General features: G+C 37.1%; 1 protein-coding gene and 1 pseudogene across 1 annotated transcript; both read left to right on the forward strand.

Moving 5' to 3' along the window:
- The first annotated feature begins 979 nt into the window (after nucleotides 1–979).
- LOC123394355 lies at nucleotides 980–1,572 on the forward strand (annotated as a pseudogene).
- Nucleotides 1,573–8,777: 7,205 nt separating this feature from the next.
- DBR1 (debranching RNA lariats 1) lies at nucleotides 8,778–19,871 on the forward strand. Its single transcript, XM_004762428.3, has 8 exons — nucleotides 8,778–9,121; nucleotides 9,744–9,868; nucleotides 11,600–11,680; nucleotides 13,452–13,537; nucleotides 15,214–15,438; nucleotides 18,036–18,116; nucleotides 18,363–18,508; nucleotides 18,983–19,871. The coding sequence occupies exons 1-8, from the start codon at nucleotides 8,925–8,927 to the stop codon at nucleotides 19,674–19,676; spliced, it is 1,635 nt and encodes a 544-aa protein (XP_004762485.1). The 5' UTR covers nucleotides 8,778–8,924; the 3' UTR covers nucleotides 19,677–19,871.
- The last annotated feature ends 692 nt before the right edge of the window (nucleotides 19,872–20,563 follow it).

Here is a 20,563-nt window from a genome sequence, read left to right on the forward strand (position 1 = left end):
ACTGAGCAGAGATTCCCAATGTGTGGCTCAATCCCAGGACCCTGAGACCATAACCTGAGCCAAAGGCAGAGGCTTAACCCACTGAGCCACCAAGGCACCCCGAAAATTATCTTTTTATAACCAAATTATGATGGAATTTTAACTTACAAATATGGAAGAAATGATGGAATTTGAAAGCCACCACGTGACAACCTTGTAAGCTGTAATTTTTTGAAGAATCATCAATAGATGCTTAAACTAATTGGTGAAAATTTAATGAAAAACAAGATATTTATCCAGTCTCAAAGTATCTTCCTCCAAGTGACTAATGATAGAGAAACTTGATAGACACCAGTTTATTCAAGTGATTGCAGTTAATATCACTACTAGTGGGATAAATAAACAGCATAATACGCTGCACTGATAAGGATACAACATCACTTTCATGGGATTCCTGCTGAAAATGCCCAAGTGTAATCAGAGGAAACATCAGACAAACCCTAACTGAAGGAGATTCTACAAAACAACACACCTACATCCCTTAAAATTGTCATGAGACAAAGAAAAGCTGAAGAATTGTTCTAGATTAAAGGACACTAAAGTGACATGACAACCAAATGCAACTTGTGATCTGGGATTGAATCTTGGAAAAGGGAAAAAGCATTTTCTCCTCTTGCTTACAAAGGTCATCAATGGGAAAGTTGGAAAATTTTATCAAAATCTGTAGGTGATTGCTAATCTTTGCTACTGTCCTGAGTTTGGTAACTACTCTTTTTATGAAAAGAATGCCCTTTTTCTCAGGAAATACACAGTGAAGAATTTAAGTATAAAAAAATGAGTAGCTGTGAATTAAGAATTTTTTTCTTTAATAATGAAAAAGGAACTCATTTGAGAATAATTTTTAAAAAGAGGACCAAGAATGCTGAAAATATATTCTTTCAACAAAATGTATGTACTGGGTACCTACTATATGCCAGGTACCATGCCCAGGAGTGGGTAATACAACTGTGAACAAGATAGACACATTCCTTGTTCTCACAGAACTTTCAGGCTCAGGCACAAGGTAAGGAGAGACAAGAAAATAAGTCACTAGACTTTTCCTTTTGGTGCTGCAGCCACAGCCATGAATATGCTCAGGCTTCAGAAGAGGCTTGCCTCTGGTGCCCTCCTCTGTGGCAAAAAGAATGTCTGGTTGGACGCCAATGAGACCAATGGGCATTAGTAAGAGAAAAGGTCCTGCCAATGTTCAAATGCCTGAGAAGGTAACCTGCATGAGGAGGGTGAGTATTCTGCACCGGCTGCTCAGAAGATACCATGAATCTAAGAAGATGACTAAGAAGATTGATACTAATCAGTATCACGCAGCCTGTCCCTGAGAGTGAAGGGTAGCATGTTCAAAAACATGCAGATTCTCATGGAACACATCCACAAGCTGAAGGCAGACAAGGCTCGCAGGTTGATGCTTCTGCTTGACAAGGTTGAGACCGACAGATCTAAGACCAAGGAGGCTCCCAAGCACCATGAAGAGTGGCTCCAGATCAGGAAGGGGGAATCATCAGGACTCTGTCCAAGGAGGAAGAGACCAGGAAATAAAACTCCCTCTCTTTTGTCTGCACATAGTGGCCTCAGCAATAACACGGATCAGTTATTTAATAAAACATTATCTGAAAAAAAAAAAAGGACTCCAAAAAGGAGTCATTAGAATGTAGTCAAATAAGTAAAAGGGTATGGTCCTAAGGCAGCCTCTAGGAGGAAAATGTCACCAGGACTGACATCCTTTCCATGGAAGTGGTCCCCAAGCTCTGACCTGAAGTGTCAAGAGGAACAGACCAGGCAAAGCCCTGGGTTATATTCCACACACAGAGCTTGGCTTGTCCATAAACATTCATCTAACTGAACAATTAGGGTACCATTTCACTGTATTTAGGTGTGGAAACACTGACAGATCATTTAAAATCAATGCTAGAACAAGAGTTCCAATTATTTATAGGAAGAGAGGTACTGTAAAAGCAGCAGGTCTTCAGGTCGCTATACCATTTTCTGGATTGCCTGGGTAATAAAAAGACACCTCTGCACCGAACAATGGGGACCACATTAGGCAGATGGATTTGAAAACGAAGACATGAAGGTAACAAGTTAGATAAAGTAAAGCCAATCTGTTCACTATTTACGATGCAGGAATGGAATCTGGAAGTTACCAAACTTGTAACCAAGAGGTACTGAGGTTTGTTTGTATTTTTTTATCTTTTTAGTGAAATCGGAAAATGCAATGTAATGTCTAAGTTTAAGATTCAGAGGCCAGAAACAACATAGTACTTTTATTCTTTTGTGACGTTTGCCTCTCTTTAATTTAGTTTTACCACCAGACTTGCTCTCTTAGTTTTCCTCTAGAGTGTGCTGCCATCAGGTGGTGGCAGGTGCCAAAATCACTAGTTCAATGATAAGATGCAGATAGCTAGGATGGATTTTTTTTCTTGAGGTGTGTCACATTTTATTTTAAAACAGACTTGAAACAGACTTACTGCTCAAATATCTCCCTAGCTCACTCCCTTACTTCATGAAGGTTTCTGCTCAATGTCACCTTATCAACATGGTCTTCTAGAACCACGCTGTATTCATGAAATACCCTATTCCTTATTTCAGCATTTATTTCCTATCCCATCATACTGCCCTATTTTTAATCATCCATCTTTTAAATTGGTTCTTTCTCCCTGTGTTCTTTATTTTTACTCAACTCTTATTTGACTGTATTTCATTGTCAAGTCATTTTTTTCCCCCATCAAAAAGTGCCTTTGGGTATTGTTTCCTTGGAGTTCTTTTATGGCTGAAAACATCTGCTTGTTGCCTTCTACTTGAATAACACCTTGCCTCGTGTAACGTATTGGAAAACAGAACCCATTCTAGGTATTTTTTTAAAAAGGGTTTTATTTATTTGAGAGAGAGAGAGGGAACAGAAGCAGGAGAGAGGGAACAGAAGCAGGGGGAGTGGGAGAGAGAGAAGCAGGCTTCCCTCCAAGCAGGGAGCCCAGTGTAGGACTTGGCTCAGGGCTTGATGAGTCGCTTGATCCCAGGACCTGATCATGACCTGAGCTGAAGGCAGATGGTTAAGGACTGAGCCACATAGGCACCCCCCTATTCTAGGTATTTCAAGCAAAAAAGATCACAACATTTTTGAAAGAGCTAAAGATGCAAATGAGGCAGTCGTGGGGGAACATACCTTACTTGAGATCAGGAACAGTAGGAAGTTCACCACCACTGAAAGACAGAAAGAGCTTTCACCTGTCTTTTCCTTTCTAATTTCACTCAAATGTTTCTTATTTGCAAAACCAAATCTGGACCTTAGCTAGCAAGTGAGTCTAAGAAATGTAGTTTCTTAGTTCTAGCCCCTGCACTACATGGGCAGAAACTAAAAATAAACACACACACACACGCACACACACAGGGAGGGAGTATTTTATATATCTATGATACATTATATATATAAATTACGTATCTGTCACATATAATAAGTATTACGTATATGAGAGTAAATGGCAGAATGATGCTCCTTTATCCCTAAATGTATTTTATATATGTATACATGTATATACATGTGTATATATGTGTGTATATATATATATATATATATATATATATATATATATGTTTCTTGTTTTAGGAAAGTTTCCTAAAAACAAGGAATTCCCTTATATAACCACAGTAAAATTAACAAAACCAGGACATTAACCCTGACACAATGTTATTGAATTTACAGACCTTATTCACATTTGGCCAACTGCCCTAATTCCATATTCATGAAACTTCTGTCTTCTTTAATTTTTAATCTTTCTCAGTTTGTCTCTTCTTTTATGAGCATATTTTTAAGAAAGATAAACCAGTTATTTTTCAATTGTCATTCTCAATATGTTTGTCTCATATACTTTTTTAAATTATTTATTTATTCATTTATATTTGACAGACAGAGATCGCAAGTAGGCAGAGAGGCAGGCAGAGGTTGGGTGGGGTGGGGGGAAGGCTCCCTGCCTAGCAGAGAGCCTGATGTGGGGCTCGATCCCAGGACCCTGGGATCATGACCTGAGACGAAGGCAGAGGTTTTAACCCACTAAGCCACCCAGGTGCCTCTTCTATTTTTCAGGATTAGATTTGAGTTATGGATTTTGGGTAGGACTACCACAGAAATAACATATAACAAGACACATGATGAAGATTAGTTCACTCCTAATAAGGTTAACTTTGATCATTCTGTTAAAGTGGTATGTGCTAGGTTTCTCTACTGTAAAATTCTAATTTTTGTGTTATAATAAGTATCTTTTGAAAAAATACTTTGAGACTATATAAGTAGTTTCAAATAACAGATACATTGAAACTATGTAAGTATCCTATTATTCTCTAAAGTTTTACTCAGTGGTTTTAGTATTAATTGAAGATACTTGCTGGAAATGATGATGATGATGACTATGATGATAAAATGATAATCTCTAATCCAACTTTCCTTCCATATTTACCAATCAGCATTCTTGTGTAAATAAGATCTCTCTTTCCCCCTATTATTTATTTTTATTAGTATAGAATAGAGTTGACCCTTGAACAAAATGGGTTTGAACTGTGTGGGTCCACTTATACATGGATTTTTTTTTCCCATCCTCATTCAGAATGGGAAGAGTGTGAGGGTTTCTATCAAGTCTGATTCTTTCTGGATTAAAGAAAGTCAATGAGACTTCTCAAGTTTGTTTACTCACTGGTATGGCCTCTAGAAATGGGGTGTAGGTTGGAATCAGGAGCTGAGCCACAAAGCACTTCTTCATTCTTATTTTCATCTTTTATTTCCTGCTTTGACCACTAGTTTTTTGAATGTTATGGTATTAAGATATTGTTTCCTATTGGTCACAAAAGAAGAAAATTCAAGTTGACTGATAAATTAAAATTTTCTTCTAAACCATACATTTGGAAATCATAATGAGATACCATTGCACAAAATGCAAGGAAATGGCTAAAATGTAATAGACAGATAATACTAAGGTAGTTGAGCACCGGGAATAATTGGAATGGTTTTATATTCCTTAGGAAAGTGTAATTGGCACACTTTGGAAACAGACCTATCTATCAAAGCTAAACATATATCTACTCTATACACAGAGATTATATTACTGGACATAATCCAAGGGAAATAAGTGTAATGTCCACTAAAAGATTTGTACAAGAATGTGCATGGTGGTTTTATTCATAATAGCCCCAAAGTAGAAACAACCCAGTTGTCCTTCAGCAGAACAATAGACAAACTGTGGTATGTTCACATAATGGAATACTACACAGTAATAAGAAACAGCATCTTATGGTTTTATCTATTTATATTATAGATTTACAGATGAATACCACAAACATTAAATTAAGTGCATAATATATACTGACATTTATATGAAATTTGTAAGCAAGCAACATAGGGGAAGAGAATTAAGAGTCCACTTATGATGAGCATTCCATCTATGTTGATAGAGGTTAGAACAGTGCTTTTCTTTTGGGTTTAGGGCCTTGTGAGGAAGTATAAGGGAGTCTTTCTGAATGCTGGAAATACTTTATATCTTGATATGGATGGGGTTTATATGAGTGATTACATATGTCAAAATGGGCTCTTAAGTTTTAATTTGTTGCTTTAAGTTTAATTTGTTACTTTAAGTCAGACAACAATTAAAATATTTTACATGGAAGAAAATAGGATCCAGAAAATGACAATTCCTGTAGATTAAAAATCAAATGGGGCGCCTGGGTGGCTCAGTGGGTTAAGCCGCTGCCTTCAGCTCAGGTCATGATCCCAGGGTCCTGGGATCGAGTCCCGCATCGGGCTCTCTGCTCAGCGGGGAGCCTGCTTCCTCCTCTGTCTCTCTCTGCCTGCCTCTCTGCCTACTTGTAATCTCTCTCTGTCAAATAAATAAATAAAATATTTTAAAAAATAAATTAATTAAATAAATAAAAATCAAATGAATCTATGGCCATGTAAACTTTGACAAAACAGGAAAGAATATCCAATGGAAAAAAGACAGTCTCTTCAACAAATGGCATTGGGAAAATTGGACAGCCACATGTAGAAGAATGAAACTGGATCACCTTCTTGACACCATACACAAAAATAAACTCAAAATGGATGAAAAACCCAAATATGAGACAGGAATCCATCAAAATCTTTAGAGGAGAACACAGACAGCAACCTCTCTGACCTCGAATGCAGCAAATTCTTACTAGACACGTCTCCAAAGGCAAGGGAAACAAAAGCAAAAATGAACTATTGCGACTTCATCAAGATAAACAGCTTTTGCAAAGTAAACAGCCAACAAAACCAAAAGACAGCCTACAGAATGGGAGAAGACATTTTCAAGTGTCTTTTCAGACAAAGGGCTTATATCCAAGACCTATAAAGAACTTAGGAAACTCAAAACCCAAAAAGCAAGTAATTTGGTCAAGAAATGGGCAGAAGACATGAACAGACATTTCTCCAAAGAAGACATCCAAATGGCCAACAGACACATGAAAAAAATGCTCAACATCATTCAATATCAGGAAAATACAAATCAAAACCACAATGAGATACCGCCTCACACCAGTCAGAATGGCCAAAATGAACGAGTCAGGAAACAACAAATGTTGGCAAGGGTGTGGAAAAAGAGGAATACTTTTACAGTGCTGGTGGGGATGCAAGCGGGTATAGCCACTCTAGAGAATGGTACGAAGGTTCCTCAAAAAGTTGAAAATAGAGCTACCTTATGACCCAGCAATTGCACTACTAGGTATTTATTCAAAGGATACAAACATAGTGATCCTTTGGGAGATGCACCCCAAAATTTATAGCAGCAATGTGCACAATAGTCACACTATGGAAGAGCACAGATGTCCATCAGCAGATGAATGGATAAAGAAGATGTGAATATATATATACATGTGACTATATATATGTATACATGTACATGTATATGTATATATATGTATATATGTGTACATATATATATATATATATAAAATGGAATATCAACCATCAAAATAAATGAAATCTTACCATTAAAATGATGTAGATGGAACTAGAGGGTATTATACTAAACAAAATAAATCAGAGAAAGACAGTTATATGGTTTCACTCTTATGCAGAATGTAAGAAACAAAACAGAGGATCATGGGGAATGGAAGAAAAAATAAAACAAGATGAAATCAGAGAGGTAGACAAATCCTAAGAGACTCTTAATTATAGGAAACAAACTGAGGGTTGCTGGAGTGGTGGTGGGGGGGGAAATGGGTTAACTAGGTGATGGGCATTAAGGAGGGCACTTGATGTAATGAGCACTGGGTGTTATATGCAACTGATGAATCACTGAACTATATCTCTGAAACTAATAATATACTATATGTTAATTACTTGAATTTAAATAAAATTAAAAAAATCAAATGGAAAAAGTTATATTTAGCAATGCTGTAAAAAGCATCTATTATATATGTAAAAATCCAAACCCAAAGGAGAACATATTAAAAAAAAAGATTGGAAGTACTAGATTTCCATTCCTTTCTTTTCTCTTGATCAGTTTAAACATCATGAAAGATCTCTCTTGTAAATTTGAAAAATATTGCCTGTAAGCCCCTGTACGTACAATGTCTTTCAATGGATTTCTTCAACTTTTCCAGGATTTTATTGTCATGGTTCTGTTAATATCTTCTCCTTAGTTCTGAATTAATTGTGGTGTCATTGTCCCTACAATGTTATTTTACACATTTTTTAAAAAATGAGGGATGGTGGGGCGCCTGGGTGGCTCAGTGGGTTAGAGCCTCTGCCTTCGGCTCAGGTCATGATCCTGGGGTCCTGGGATGGAGCCCCAGGCCCCGCATCCGGCTCTCTGCTCTGCGGGGAGCCTGCTTCCTCCTCTCTGTCTGTCTATCAAATGAAAAAATAAAATATTCAAAAAGAAAATGAGGATGGATTTGTTACTCCCTGTATTATATTGATTAGATTACTTTTCTTCATTAAATTGGCGAAAGGTGTTTCACTGTTTTCCTTGTTTCTATTTCGGCCACTCATTTTTCAATTGTTCGGTTTCCTTCCTGGATATTTTCCAGACATTCTTCTGCTTTCATTGAGCTTACAGTCTAGTTATGGAAACAGCTATTTGGTAGGAAGAAGAGTCCACAGCCCCTTTAAAAAAACAAAACAAGACAAAAAATACCCCCATAATTTTAGAAACTCATTGGATAATTCAGAAACCTTCAGTGAGTTTTTAAGTTGTAGTTAATAATTATTTTTAGTTTGACCTCTCTTCTTAAAAAAATCTTTCAATTTCTAATTCGCTTTCAGGCAGTTATCTTTGCCGTCAAGAGTTTCCTCCTAGGAAATTAGCCAATCCCGCGGTCTCACTTGTTTAGTTCGGCTTAATTTTATCAAACTAAACTACTGTTTCTGGACTTTAAAAAAACCCAAACTTTTCCGGTTTTGATCTTCTAAAACAGATTTTATTTATTTATTTATTTATTTGTGAGAGAGCGAGAGAGCGAGGGTCAGCCAGAGGGAGAAGCCGACTGCCGGCTCAACGAGGAGTTCCACGGGGCAGTCAATCCCAGGACGCTGGGATTATGACCTCAGCAGAGAGCAGACGCTTAACCGACTCAGTCACCCAGACCTTTCCTGGTTTTGATTTTTATCATCCGTCATACTGCCAGAATTCGAAGACCCAGAAGATAGGCAAAGCCCCATTCCATTAGAAGGCTCTCTCAAACCCTGTAACTCTTGCCCTTGCCCATCCCTCTCTCGCGAGATTTGGAAACCGGAAGTGAATTCTATTTCGGGCGTGTTTTCGAGGGGTGGATTCAGTCAGTGTTGGCGGGAGCTGAACGGTCTGGCCGCTTCTTGCTGTCTGGCCTGTGCTGGCGCTGGTGTAGGGGCTTGCAGGCAGCCCTCCCAGCCTCCAGCCGTCAGAATGCGGGTGGCTGTGGCCGGCTGCTGCCACGGCGAGCTGGACAAGATCTATGAGACGCTGGCGCTGGCGGAAAGGCGCGGCCCTGGGCGGATAGATCTGCTGCTGTGCTGCGGCGACTTCCAGGCGGTGCGCAACGAGGCCGACTTGCGTTGCATGGCCGTCCCGCCCAAGTACCGCCACATGCAGACCTTCTACAGGTGAGCGAGGGGACTCGGGCCCCGGACCTGGCGGTGCGAGGTGTGACTATCCAGCAGGGAGTGGGAGAGAACCTGGACTGGGTTCCAATCCCCCTGCCCCCCGCCCCCGGCCTTGACTAGCTGTCTTGCTTAGTTACCTTCTTTGTTCACCCGGTGTCTAGGAATGGGTGCTTAGTAAATGTCACTTTTCTCACATCCTTTCACCTGTCCGTCTGTTTCGGAAGGGATCGAAGCCTAAGGGAGAAACCTGCAGGAAGGAGCTGACAGGTTAATTACCTTGTACTTGATAGGACTCTGGGACTGCTTTCTTTACTGATCCAGGAATTTTTATTGGACGCCTGCTCGTCCGCGTTCTAGAAGCTAAGGTTCGGAGCTTGACCAGGTTCTTGCTTGACCTTATTGAATGCGCGCTGGCTTGGAACCCAAGGTGGCAGCTCCTGAATTCCTAAGGACTATAGGCAATTAGTTTAGAAAGAGCTTTTTAATTTTTTACAGTGGGCTCAGATTTTTCCTTTGGACCTAATTTTGCTTTTCTGCTATCCAATTTTATGGGCATCAGTTACTCCTTTCTCTATGCCTAATTTCTGCTATGCCAACTGACAACTTTACCCTTATGTTCTAGGTATTACTCTGGAGAGAAAAAGGCCCCAGTTCTCACAATCTTTATTGGGGGAAACCATGAAGCCTCAAATCATTTGCAAGAGTTACCCTATGGTGGCTGGGTGGCGCCAAACATTTATTATTTAGGTATGTGTTCATGGGTAATTTTTTGGTTTGTTTGGAATGGAAGAGTCTGTCAGGATTTGTATAATATTTGGGCAGTGTCTTGAGATGTATAGTGTTTTGGGAATGCCTCTTAATTTAAATAGTTAATTATGAAAATTTAATTAAAACAGTTAATTTAGGTAATCATGAAAATATGTCCATGCTTCATCTGGTGTTTAAGCAATTTTGATAATGTAATATAATGTAATAACTGCAGAGGCCTTTTACACTATATGTGCAGTCCCTTTATTTTTCTCTTTCTGTATTAAACTAGAAAAACTTAAACTTATTATAATGGAAATTGTTAAACATACACAAAAATAGAGAATAATACCTATTAACCAGCTTCAACAACTGTTACCATTCTGCCATCCTTATTTCAACCTCACTCTCCTCCAAACTTTTTTGTGGGAAGAAGTGACTGGAGTATTGCAAAACAAATCCCAGCCATCATATTATTTCGCCTGTGAATACTTCAGTACATATTTTTAGAAGATAAGTGTTTTCAAAAATACCACAGCTACAGTACCATTATTATACTTATCTAAAGTAGCAGTGATTCCCATTATCTGTTGCTTACTTCATGTTCAGATTTCTGTGATTATCACCAGGAGTTTGATTTTACAATTGACTTGTTCAAATAGAATCCAAAGCAGGTCCACACATTTCATTTGCTTGTCATGATTCTAAATCCTCTTAGGCTATAACGGTTCCTTTTTTCCCCCACCCCATGTTGTTGATTTGTTGAAGAAGATGAGAAATTTGTCTTACAGAATTTCCTGCTTTCTGGATTTAGCTGATTGGAATTTCCTATGTTGTTTAACACATTCATTTTATCCTTTGCAGAACTTGTAATCTGTGTTTAGATTCACAGCCTGATTAGATTCAGGTTTAATTTATATATTCAATTTATATTCAGGTTCAATTTGTATAGACCTGTTAGACTATACAGTCCTTTATTCTCTTTATTTAAATGTTTATAGTGGGGTGCTGGGGTAGCTTACTCAGTTGAGTGTCTGACTCTTGGTTTCAGCTCAGGTCATGGTTCAGCATTGTGAGATAGAGTCCCATGTTGGGCTCCTCGCTCATTGTGGAGTCTGCTTGATAGATTCTCTCTCTTCTCTCCTTCCCGCTCTGCTCCTCCCCTAGCTTGTGCTTTCTTTCTCTCAAATAAATAAATAAAATTTAAAATATATAAAAATGCTTATAGCTCTAATGATGACATCATAACTTCAGAAATGTAATTTCTCTAGTTAATTACTGGTTGATCTTTTGACAGCCCAATATTATGAGGAGGTTTGAAGATGGTCAGTCAGAAATGAAGTATAGAAACTGTAGGTTCTTTATATCTGTTGACTTTCAGATTTATAACATACAAATCCATCATAGGACATTTTTCCTTTTTTCCTACCCAACCCACTGTAATATTCGATTAGGTACCAAGTTATGTCTGTTTCTCCCTTAACACACCTAATCTCATGCGTTCCTTACTTTCTGCTTAGTCTCTTGCCTGTCTGCTTCTAGGCCTCTCCTCCCTAGTCTGCCTTATATATTGTTGGCTTATCACTATGTAAAAGAGTAACTTCATCATGACATTTAATTTTCAAATAATTTTAGGACTGCATAGAGTTCTAGGCCTTTATATTATTCATTTAGTTAGTAAAGAGATTGCTTCTGCTTATGGTAATTTTATTTAACTGTGTACTTTTTCAGGTTTGGCTGGTGTAGTAAAATACCGAGGCATAAGGATTGGTGGCATCTCTGGTATCTTTAAATCTCATGACTATCGAAAAGGTATTATTCTGAGAATTGTTTTTAAACTTTAGAACTTGGTATGCCTCAGAGTAACTTAAGCATAATATAGAGTTTGACTTTTTCATCGGATTTTTTTCTTTGAACTATTATTACTTTTTTTAATGAAATAGTTTATACATATGAAAATGTTGAGAACATTAGAACATACTATTTATGTATCCACTATCTAGTTTTATCAAGTCTTTGTATTTTGTGACTTTTAGTTAGGATTTTAAAGAAATAAAACAGTATGGATATAGTCAAAGCTCACTGTTTATCTGTCCTCAGTCCCATTCTCCTCTTATCCTTCCCTTTTCTCATCAGACAGTCAATTCTTCTGAATTTGGTATTTGTCTTTGATTTGATTGTGTCATTAGGAGATGTGTAACGGCTTTATACAGTGTATGATATAGTATGTTTCAAACTTCATGTGAATGTATCATTTTGCATGTGTCTTCCTGCAGCTTGCTTCATTGTTCAATATGTTTTTGAAATCCAAGTTGATACATCTCACTCTATTCATTTTAATTTGTGAGTAGTATACCATTGTAAATGTATACTACGCTGTACTTATTCATTCCACTGTATCTGAAAAGATTATACCTTGGTTTTAAAGTTAAAAGAATAACTTTGCTTCACACTGACTTCAGAATTTTATGAGTTGGCAGCTAAAACTTGTATCCTCAATGTAACTATTAAATCATGAGTCTGTTCCCTGCTGTGCTGTTCCCCATGATTCTAAACTATTGGCATAAGAGTACAAAAATAGGCTATCTTCTTCATGGCAAGTGTGGGTACAAACTGTCTTCCACTCTTTGGAGGATAGCTGGTAGTCTGTGGAAATTACAGAAGTACTCTGACCCAGGCGTTCTATTTCCAGAAATGTAATTTACACATATATTCCACAAGTGCAAAGTGATGTGTACAAATTTTTTTAATTTCAGCCTTGTTTGTAATGGCAGAAGGTAGGAACTCATTAACTATATCGTGATAAAACAATACAATGTAGTGCTATGAAGCTTTTTTTAAAAAAAGTAGAGAAGCAGCTCTATTTCGGAGGTATACAAAGAGCTCTAAGATACGTGAAAAAAAAAACAAGGTACAGAACATGTATAAACTCTACTGCCATTTGCATTTAAAAAAAAAAGAAAGATAAAGAAGTTTGTGTATTATAACGTGCATAATAGATATTCTTGGAATAAAATACTAAAACCTGACTAACACTGGTTGCCTCTAGGTAGTGTTACTGGTGGCTGGGGGACAGGAATAGGAGGATCCCTGCCTCCCATTGTTTTAGCAGCTTTGTAGAGGTAAAATTTACATATCTTTGGAAGTATACAATTCAGTGATTTTTTAGTAAACTTCTAGGTTGTGCAACCATCTAAATTATAACATATCTATCATTCCCAAAAGTTTTGTGGTTAATCCCTGCGCCCACCCCAGCCCTATGCATCAGTGGTCTACTCTCTGGAGGAATTCTTCTTATTCCATTCTGATGGTATCTTTTAAAATTTAAACTATGTGAATAAACAACATATTCCACATTAAATATAATTTAATTTAAAAATTCACAAGCCCCTCAATTATTTAGATTTATAGTTAGTGATCACTAGTAGAAAATACCAACATTTTAAGAGCAGTGTCTTTATAAAATTTTTAAGAACCAAAAGCATTAATGATAGACCTCAGTTTTGGAGAAGTGTATGTATATATTTGTATTTGCAGTATTTAAGGGAGTTGAATATAGCTTATTTCTCTTCTTTAATTTAAGGTCATTTTGAGTGCCCCCCTTATAATCCAGCTACAATAAGGAGTATATATCATGTGAGAAATATTGAAGTCTATAAATTAAAACAGGTATGTAAAAAGTACATTACAGCAGACTTGAAAAAAATGTTAAAGTAATTCTGTACCAAAGTGTATTTTGATCATTTTGGTATACGACTTCCAAGAAGAACTTAATTCAGTATTTCTAAAATTTGGATCTTGAGTGCTTTTAGGAGGTTCACAGATGAACATGTTAAATTCTAATGTTATGAATTTATTTTAGGGAGTAATAATAAAATAGAACATTTAATCCATGACTTCAGATATTACTACTTAGAATAAGGCTAAAGAATATATATTGGCGTAAAGTGAAACTTTAAAGAAAATACTAACATATTTCAGATAATGGTATTAAATAGGAAATAAATAGTGGTAAAAAATGATAGAGAATATGGTAAAATTGTGAAGGAGGTATTGGAACACTGGCTTAACTGGAGAGTAGGCAAAACCAGGTTTTTTGTTTGAGAATGCATTAAATGCCTGACACTGGACTAAGCAGTTTCCACACAGGGTATTTCATATAATTGCCACACAAATCTGTGAACTGGTGTTACTCTGACTTTGTCATATTAAGGATGCAAAGCCAATGCTCAGATAGGTAAGTAGCCTGCCCTGGATTTCCCAAGGAGTTAAGGGATGCGGGCCTGGCTGATGCTCTCAGGCCCTCCCACCGTACCCGACAGTCTCAGCAGGAGCACGAGGATGCTTTGCAGGCATTTCTTTAATACCCTACTCATAACAGTTCTCTGCCTTGAATGCTTTTTCCGTTTTACTGATTTCAGCCCTACCAGTCTTTGAAGAACCTCCTTAGATACCAGTGTTCTAGTTTTTTTTTTTTTTTTCCATAGTCTCCATGCCTAGAGTGGGGCCCAGGAAGGGTTGAGAGGCTTGAACTCACAACCTTGAGATCAAGACCTCAGCTGAGATTAAGGGACAGATGCTTAACCAAGTGAGCCACCCAGGTATCCCAACAGTGTTCTAGTTTAAAACCATCAGCTTATTCTGAAATTTCATTGCACTTACTGCCTGAATTAGTTATTCCGTGATTAGTCATATCTGTCATCTTGTATCAACTTGAACACTTAAGTTATTTTAATTTAGTTTTCCAGGTATTTTTTGCAGATTACTTGAAGGTGCTAGGGATCAGTAAAGTATGGAGTGTATTTTGTGGTCTTCCCATGAAGACACCAGCCACCTTAAATACCTCTACTGTAATTTATGTAGTAATCAGAGTTTTTTAGGTATATGCTATATGAGTCCATTAGGGGGGAAAAAAAGGGAAAATACCTTTGGGTTTTACTATACTCTTTACATTAGATATCTCATGAAATCTGGTGTCTGTGTATCTTAAAACAGTTTCTTCACTAGAAAGGAAAAGAATGACGGTTATTATATATTTTAGAGGCCCCATATGAAAGACCATATCTGGCTGACAGTCTGATCAAAGTGTGTCTGCATGGCCCTGCCTTGCCATGGAAGACAGAGGTGATTTGTGAGGAGAGAGAAAGTGGTTTCTCCTGGCTTAGAGGAGTGAGTTTAGTATTTCTTAGTGTTTCTGTGACCTTCTTAAATAAAGTTTCCTTGAAATGAATTACACAGAAATCTAAAGCTCGAAGTGGGCAAACGGTTGTGCGGTAGTGGAGAAACAGTCAAGGTTTGCTTTTGATCTGTGTTTTAAAAAGTTTTCTTTCTTTTTTCTGTTAAAGCTGAAGCAGCCTATGGACATATTCTTATCTCATGATTGGCCAAGAAAGATCTATCATTATGGAAATAAGCAGCAGCTTCTGAAGACTAAATCTTTTTTCCGACAAGAAGTGGAAAATAACACATTGGGAAGTCCTGCTGCCTCAGAGCTCTTAGAGCACTTCAAGCCTACATACTGGTTTTCTGCGCACCTTCATGTGAAGTTTGCAGCCTTAATGCAGCATCAGGTAGAAACCAAAAATATTATTTTTTCATTTAACAAACACTTATCAAATATGTATTAAATAACAATTATCAAAAATAGTTGTAAATTGAGAGAAAGATATCAAATATAACTTTGCTTTTGCAAGTAACTCCATATCCTTGGGAGGAAGAGACATGCAGGTGATTATAAGATAGTGTATTAAATCAGTGATGAAAAGTGCCAGGAGACTGTGGGAGTACCTCTGCCATACTGTGTTCAGATGGGGATGTGGACAGGAGATGAAGAGATGAAGAAGGTTTTCCAAAGGAATTGACTGTCCCAGAAAGCAGTTGAATCTAGGTAACACCATCGAGGTAAAGTGATCAGTGTGTATAGAGACTAGTGGCCTGAATGCCTCGCACTGGCATGTGCTGGGGGACTGCAGCAGTCCCTTTGATTGAGGCAGAGGGAGAGATGAGGCTGGAATGAGATCATAGCTACCTTCGACGTCATGCTGTGGAGTTTAAGTTTTAACCAGAAGGTAATGGGGAAAGTTGGGGAGTGATGAAACCAGATTTTCGTTTCAGAAAGGTTAGTTTCATAGCAGTTTTGTGTATGGATTGTAGGAAGGAAAATGGGAGGCATATTTAAACAAAAGATGAGATTCTAAACTGTGGCGAAGAGGGAACACAAAGAACACAGGTTCCAGAGAGATTTTGGAAGCGCAGTCATCAGGATTTGGTGACAGAGAGGAACTCCCAGAGTTTTCTTTGGGAAACTGCTTGAATGATAGTGCTTGATGGAAGATAGAGAATAAATTTATACTTACAATTAGGCTTTTATGGAATGTGTGGTTCTCTCTTTCCCCGCCCATTCTCACCAAAATCTGACTTTCCCCATAAAGTATTCCATAGGGAAAATGTTTAGAAAATCCTGGGGTAACAAGGTTAGAGATTTCTTCTCAGGGGCTTCTATAATTTCTGAGAATCTCGAATGTGTTAATGGGCACTGGAATGTGGTGTGCAGTGCTTCCTGAACTTGACCCAACACTTTTCTGTGGTGAGGGTGCACTTTAATGATGTTACTCAAATACAGTTTGGAAAGTTATGTTTGAAAACATTCCTGTGGGCCCTTGCTGTTATGGGCTTATCCTCACTCCCCAGTTTCACTGAGATGAAGAGTCAAGGTTACTCCTTTTCTTTTCCTTTGGGCCACTGCCAAAGTGATTATCCTCTTTTAATATCCAAGTCATCCATTTATACCCATCACCTTTTTCTACATCTCTGTTTCTGTCTTCTATCTCCTAGGGCTCATGATATTCCTGAATTTTTACTGAAGCATCAGATTTGGTACTTTCCTCCCCATCCATCTTCTGTTGTCAACCTCAGGGACTTCAGTTTCTGAATGAATATGTTTGATCCCTTTTTCTTAGCTCCTCAACCTCCTCTGACTTTGCCAGTGTTCTATTTCAGCCCCTTGTCCAACACCAGAAATCACCTTTACTCAGAGCTGCCTTGCTGCTACCATCTGTCTGTAATCTGTGTACCTTGCACTTCTCCTAGTCCGTCACCACCAGTGAACTGAAACCTGGCCTACACCAGGATGGCACAGAACCTGCTTCCTTTTCTGTTTTTCTCCATATGCCTTACTGTTCTTCCTGAGTCACTTTTTTACTGCATCCAATAAAATCTTCATGTTTGTGACCCACCACCTCTTGCCCATGTTTCTTTCTGCCAGTTCATTAAAAAAAAAAAAAGTTTCATTGGCATATAATTTACACAATATAAAATTCATCTATTTAAATGTACCATTCAGTGAGTGAGTTATAGTATATTTCCAGAGTTCTAGATGTTTCCAGAGCAAACATCATATAGCCCAGTTTTAGAACATTTCCAGCACCCCCAAAAGATCTTTTGTGTCTATTTCCTGTGAGTCTTGTTCCCACCCGCAGTCCTGGGCACTCACTAATCTGCTTTTTGTCTCTCTGAATTTATGTTTTCTGAACATTTATATAAGTGGGACCAAAATCTATAGTCTTTGGCTTGTGGTTTCTTTCCTTTGTTGTTTTTGAGGTTCCTTCAGGTAGCAGGTTTAGTATTTCTTTCATTTTTATTGTTGAACAATATTTCATTCTGTAAATGTATCATATCCACTTTCAGTGTTTATCTAAGAGAGCTTTGCCCGACCCAAGGTTATAAAGATTTTTCCCTATAATTTCTTCTAAAATTTGTTCAGAAGAAATTATACAATTTCTTTCAATCTGCCAGATTACTTTTAAGCTCTTCTGTTATCATTAACCTTTGTATTATGTGCTTTGATTTAACTGTATCATTATCTAATTCTCTTTTTTAAATTTACTTTTTAATTATTATTATAATTTAAAAAATCCAGTATCATTATCTTCAGCATTTGTGTCTACCTTTGACTTTTGTAAGGAAGTTGAAGCCCAGAGAGTTTAAGTACCTTGCCGGTCATTATACAAGTGGTTATAGAACTGACTTATTTTGGAATGGTGACAGTTGTTGCTTTGACACATGACTTAGGGGTATATTTAATAAAGATTGCTTCCATCCTGTTCTGTGTATGAATTACCTTTGATGTTTTAACATTTTTTTCTTAAATCATGCTTCACATTTCTAGGCCAAGGATCAAGGACAGGCAGCCAAAGAAACCAAATTTTTAGCCTTGGACAAATGCTTACCACATAGAGACTTTCTTCAGGTAAAAAGAAAATGAAATAACTTTGCAATATAGTTTTGTTCTTCCAATGACTAGAAACATAATAATTTTCCTTTTAGAATTTATTTATGCTCTATAATTTATATATTCTGAGAATTTTGGGGGGAATACTTAAGTTATGTTAGTGTTTGTAAGCTATTAAATTCCGTTTACATTTTGTTATATTGAAATTCTTTGAATATTAAAAATAGAAATGTATTTCTTAAAATTACTGATTTCTTTTTATAGGTGATAGAAATAGAACATGACCCCAGTGCTCCTGAGTACTTAGAGTATGATATTGAATGGCTCACTGTTCTCAGGGCTACTGATGATCTTATTAATGTGACTGAGCGTCTATGGAATATGCCTGAGAATAATGGCCTACATACAAGGTAAGTCTGACCTTCTTTAGGGTTTGCTGTCTCTGTTGCATGCCCAACTTTTGTCCCATCCACCTCTTACTTTTCTTATTTTTTTAAATCAAGGGAATTATTGTTAAATGAATGTCAGAGTAATTCAGGGTTTACTGACTGGTATGGAAAACTATAAATTTTCCTTCTAAGGGATATAAAAATGGATGATGGAATACCAACCCAAATAAGTGTATAAATGAATAAGCATGCATAGAACTGTAATATGGCAGAGATTTGGTTCACACATTAAAGTGATTTATACTTGTTTTAGAGGGTGAATTAAGAATAGTTTTTTCTAAGAATTTTTTTTTATTTCAAAATGGTCCTTTGGAAAATTAACTATAATTTTATTAGATGGAATTTTTATATATGGTTTATATGAAGTCCATATTTAGATTTCATCTTTTGTTGTCTGAGGCTAATGTAAAAAGCTATTGTTCTGGACTTTTGTAGGTGGGATTATAGTGCAACAGAAGAAGCTATGAACAAAGTATTGGAAATACTGAATCATGACCTCAAAGTTCCATGTAACTTCAGCATAACAGCTGCTTGTTATGATCCTAGCAGGCCACAAACACAAATGCAATTGGTTCATAGGATCAATCCTCAAACTACTGAATTTTGTGCCCAACTTGGCATCACTGACATGAATGTCAGGCTTCAGAAGGCCAAGGAGGAACATCACTTATGTGGTGAATATGAACAGCAAGATGATGTGGAGAGTAATGACTCTGGAGAAGATCGTAGTGAATATAACACAGATACATCTGCCCTGTCCTCTATTAATCCAGATGAAATAATGTTAGATGAAGAAGAGGAAGATGAAGATAGTATTTTAAGTACGCATAGTGACATGAATACACCATCTGTAGAACCTTCTTCTGATCAAGCTTCTGACTTCTCTGCCAGCTTCTCTGATGTCAGGATCTTGCCAGGTTCCATGGTTGTATCTTCTGATGATACGTTGGGTTCCCCAGATGGCAGAGAGGGGAAACTTGGTGAGGCTCCAGAGTCAGGGGATGGAAACGACTTAACTGAGTTGCCATTGAAGAGGCTGAGTGATGAACATGAACCTGAACAAAGAAAGAAAATTAAGAGGAGGAATCAAGCCATCTATGCTGCAGTGGATGATGATGATGCAGCATAAGACAATTGAGTTGCCTCTGTATTATATGTAGATATGTGATTTTTGAGACTATATTTTTAGAGCTGGATTTTTGACTCAAGATTTAACTTTGTAATAATGAAGTTACTTAAGAGAATTTTAGTTAGGTATTGACTTTGTCTTTAGTCCTTTGTATATTTCAGATGAAAATATTAAAATTTCATATATTTACTTGGATCGAGTACCTTTTTTTGGAAGATGGATATTATTCACTTTCATTTTTTTCAGGAAGCACTTACTGAATACCTACTTTGTACCAGGCACTCTTCTGTAGGATGGCTCTATAAAGATGAGTAAGACAGGGATTTTTACCTTCAAGGAGTTACTACCACTATGAATATTTTGGTGTATAAAATAAGGCATATTTAATATTTTGTTTTGGGAAATCATTATTATGTGTGTGATTTTGTATGCTTTCTTTTTATTTGTTATAAATATTTTCCTGGTCTGCTCTTAATGTCTGTCAAATATCATTGAAATTGAAGATGGTAAATAAGGTTTCAGGAAATAAATTCTTCTAAATACTAAACATTGGTAAACAAAATTTTACACTTAATTGCTGAGATTCATACAGCCTTGTAGACTTTAGTATATTTTAGCTTTAGCTTTAATTTTAAGGTAGTTATAGTAAGTGTTTCAGGTCATTTGGGTACAGTTCAGCTTAGTCTTAATTACTAGTGGGGACTGAGTTGCATAAATGCTGCCCCTTTGTTGTTATGGATTACTAGTAGTAGACTATTTTTAAAGATCTACATGGAAAAACTATACTTCTATCCTGGTTCTGGTTAAAATGCCTGGGTGACCCTCAGAGATGGTTGCCCTATACTGGGTCAGTAGCCATGAATTCAGATTGTTCTAGGATGTCATCA

This window comes from Mustela putorius, unplaced genomic scaffold, assembly GCF_011764305.1.
Source record: "Mustela putorius furo isolate JIRA1106 unplaced genomic scaffold, ASM1176430v1.1 tig00003834_pilon_pilon_pilon, whole genome shotgun sequence".
Classification (NCBI taxonomy): Eukaryota; Metazoa; Chordata; class Mammalia; order Carnivora; family Mustelidae; genus Mustela; species Mustela putorius.

Bases quoted from the DNA above. Each gene is read 5' to 3' on its own strand.
- DBR1 (XM_004762428.3), top strand. From the start codon at position 8,925: ATGCGGGTGGCTGTGGCCGGCTGCTGCCACGGCGAGCTGGACAAGATC. The intron at 11,681-13,451 runs GTATTATTCTGA...CTTTAATTTAAG, and splicing joins ATCTCATGACTATCGAAAAG to GTCATTTTGAGTGCCCCCCT. The intron at 18,509-18,982 runs GTAAGTCTGACC...GGACTTTTGTAG, and splicing joins AATAATGGCCTACATACAAG to GTGGGATTATAGTGCAACAG.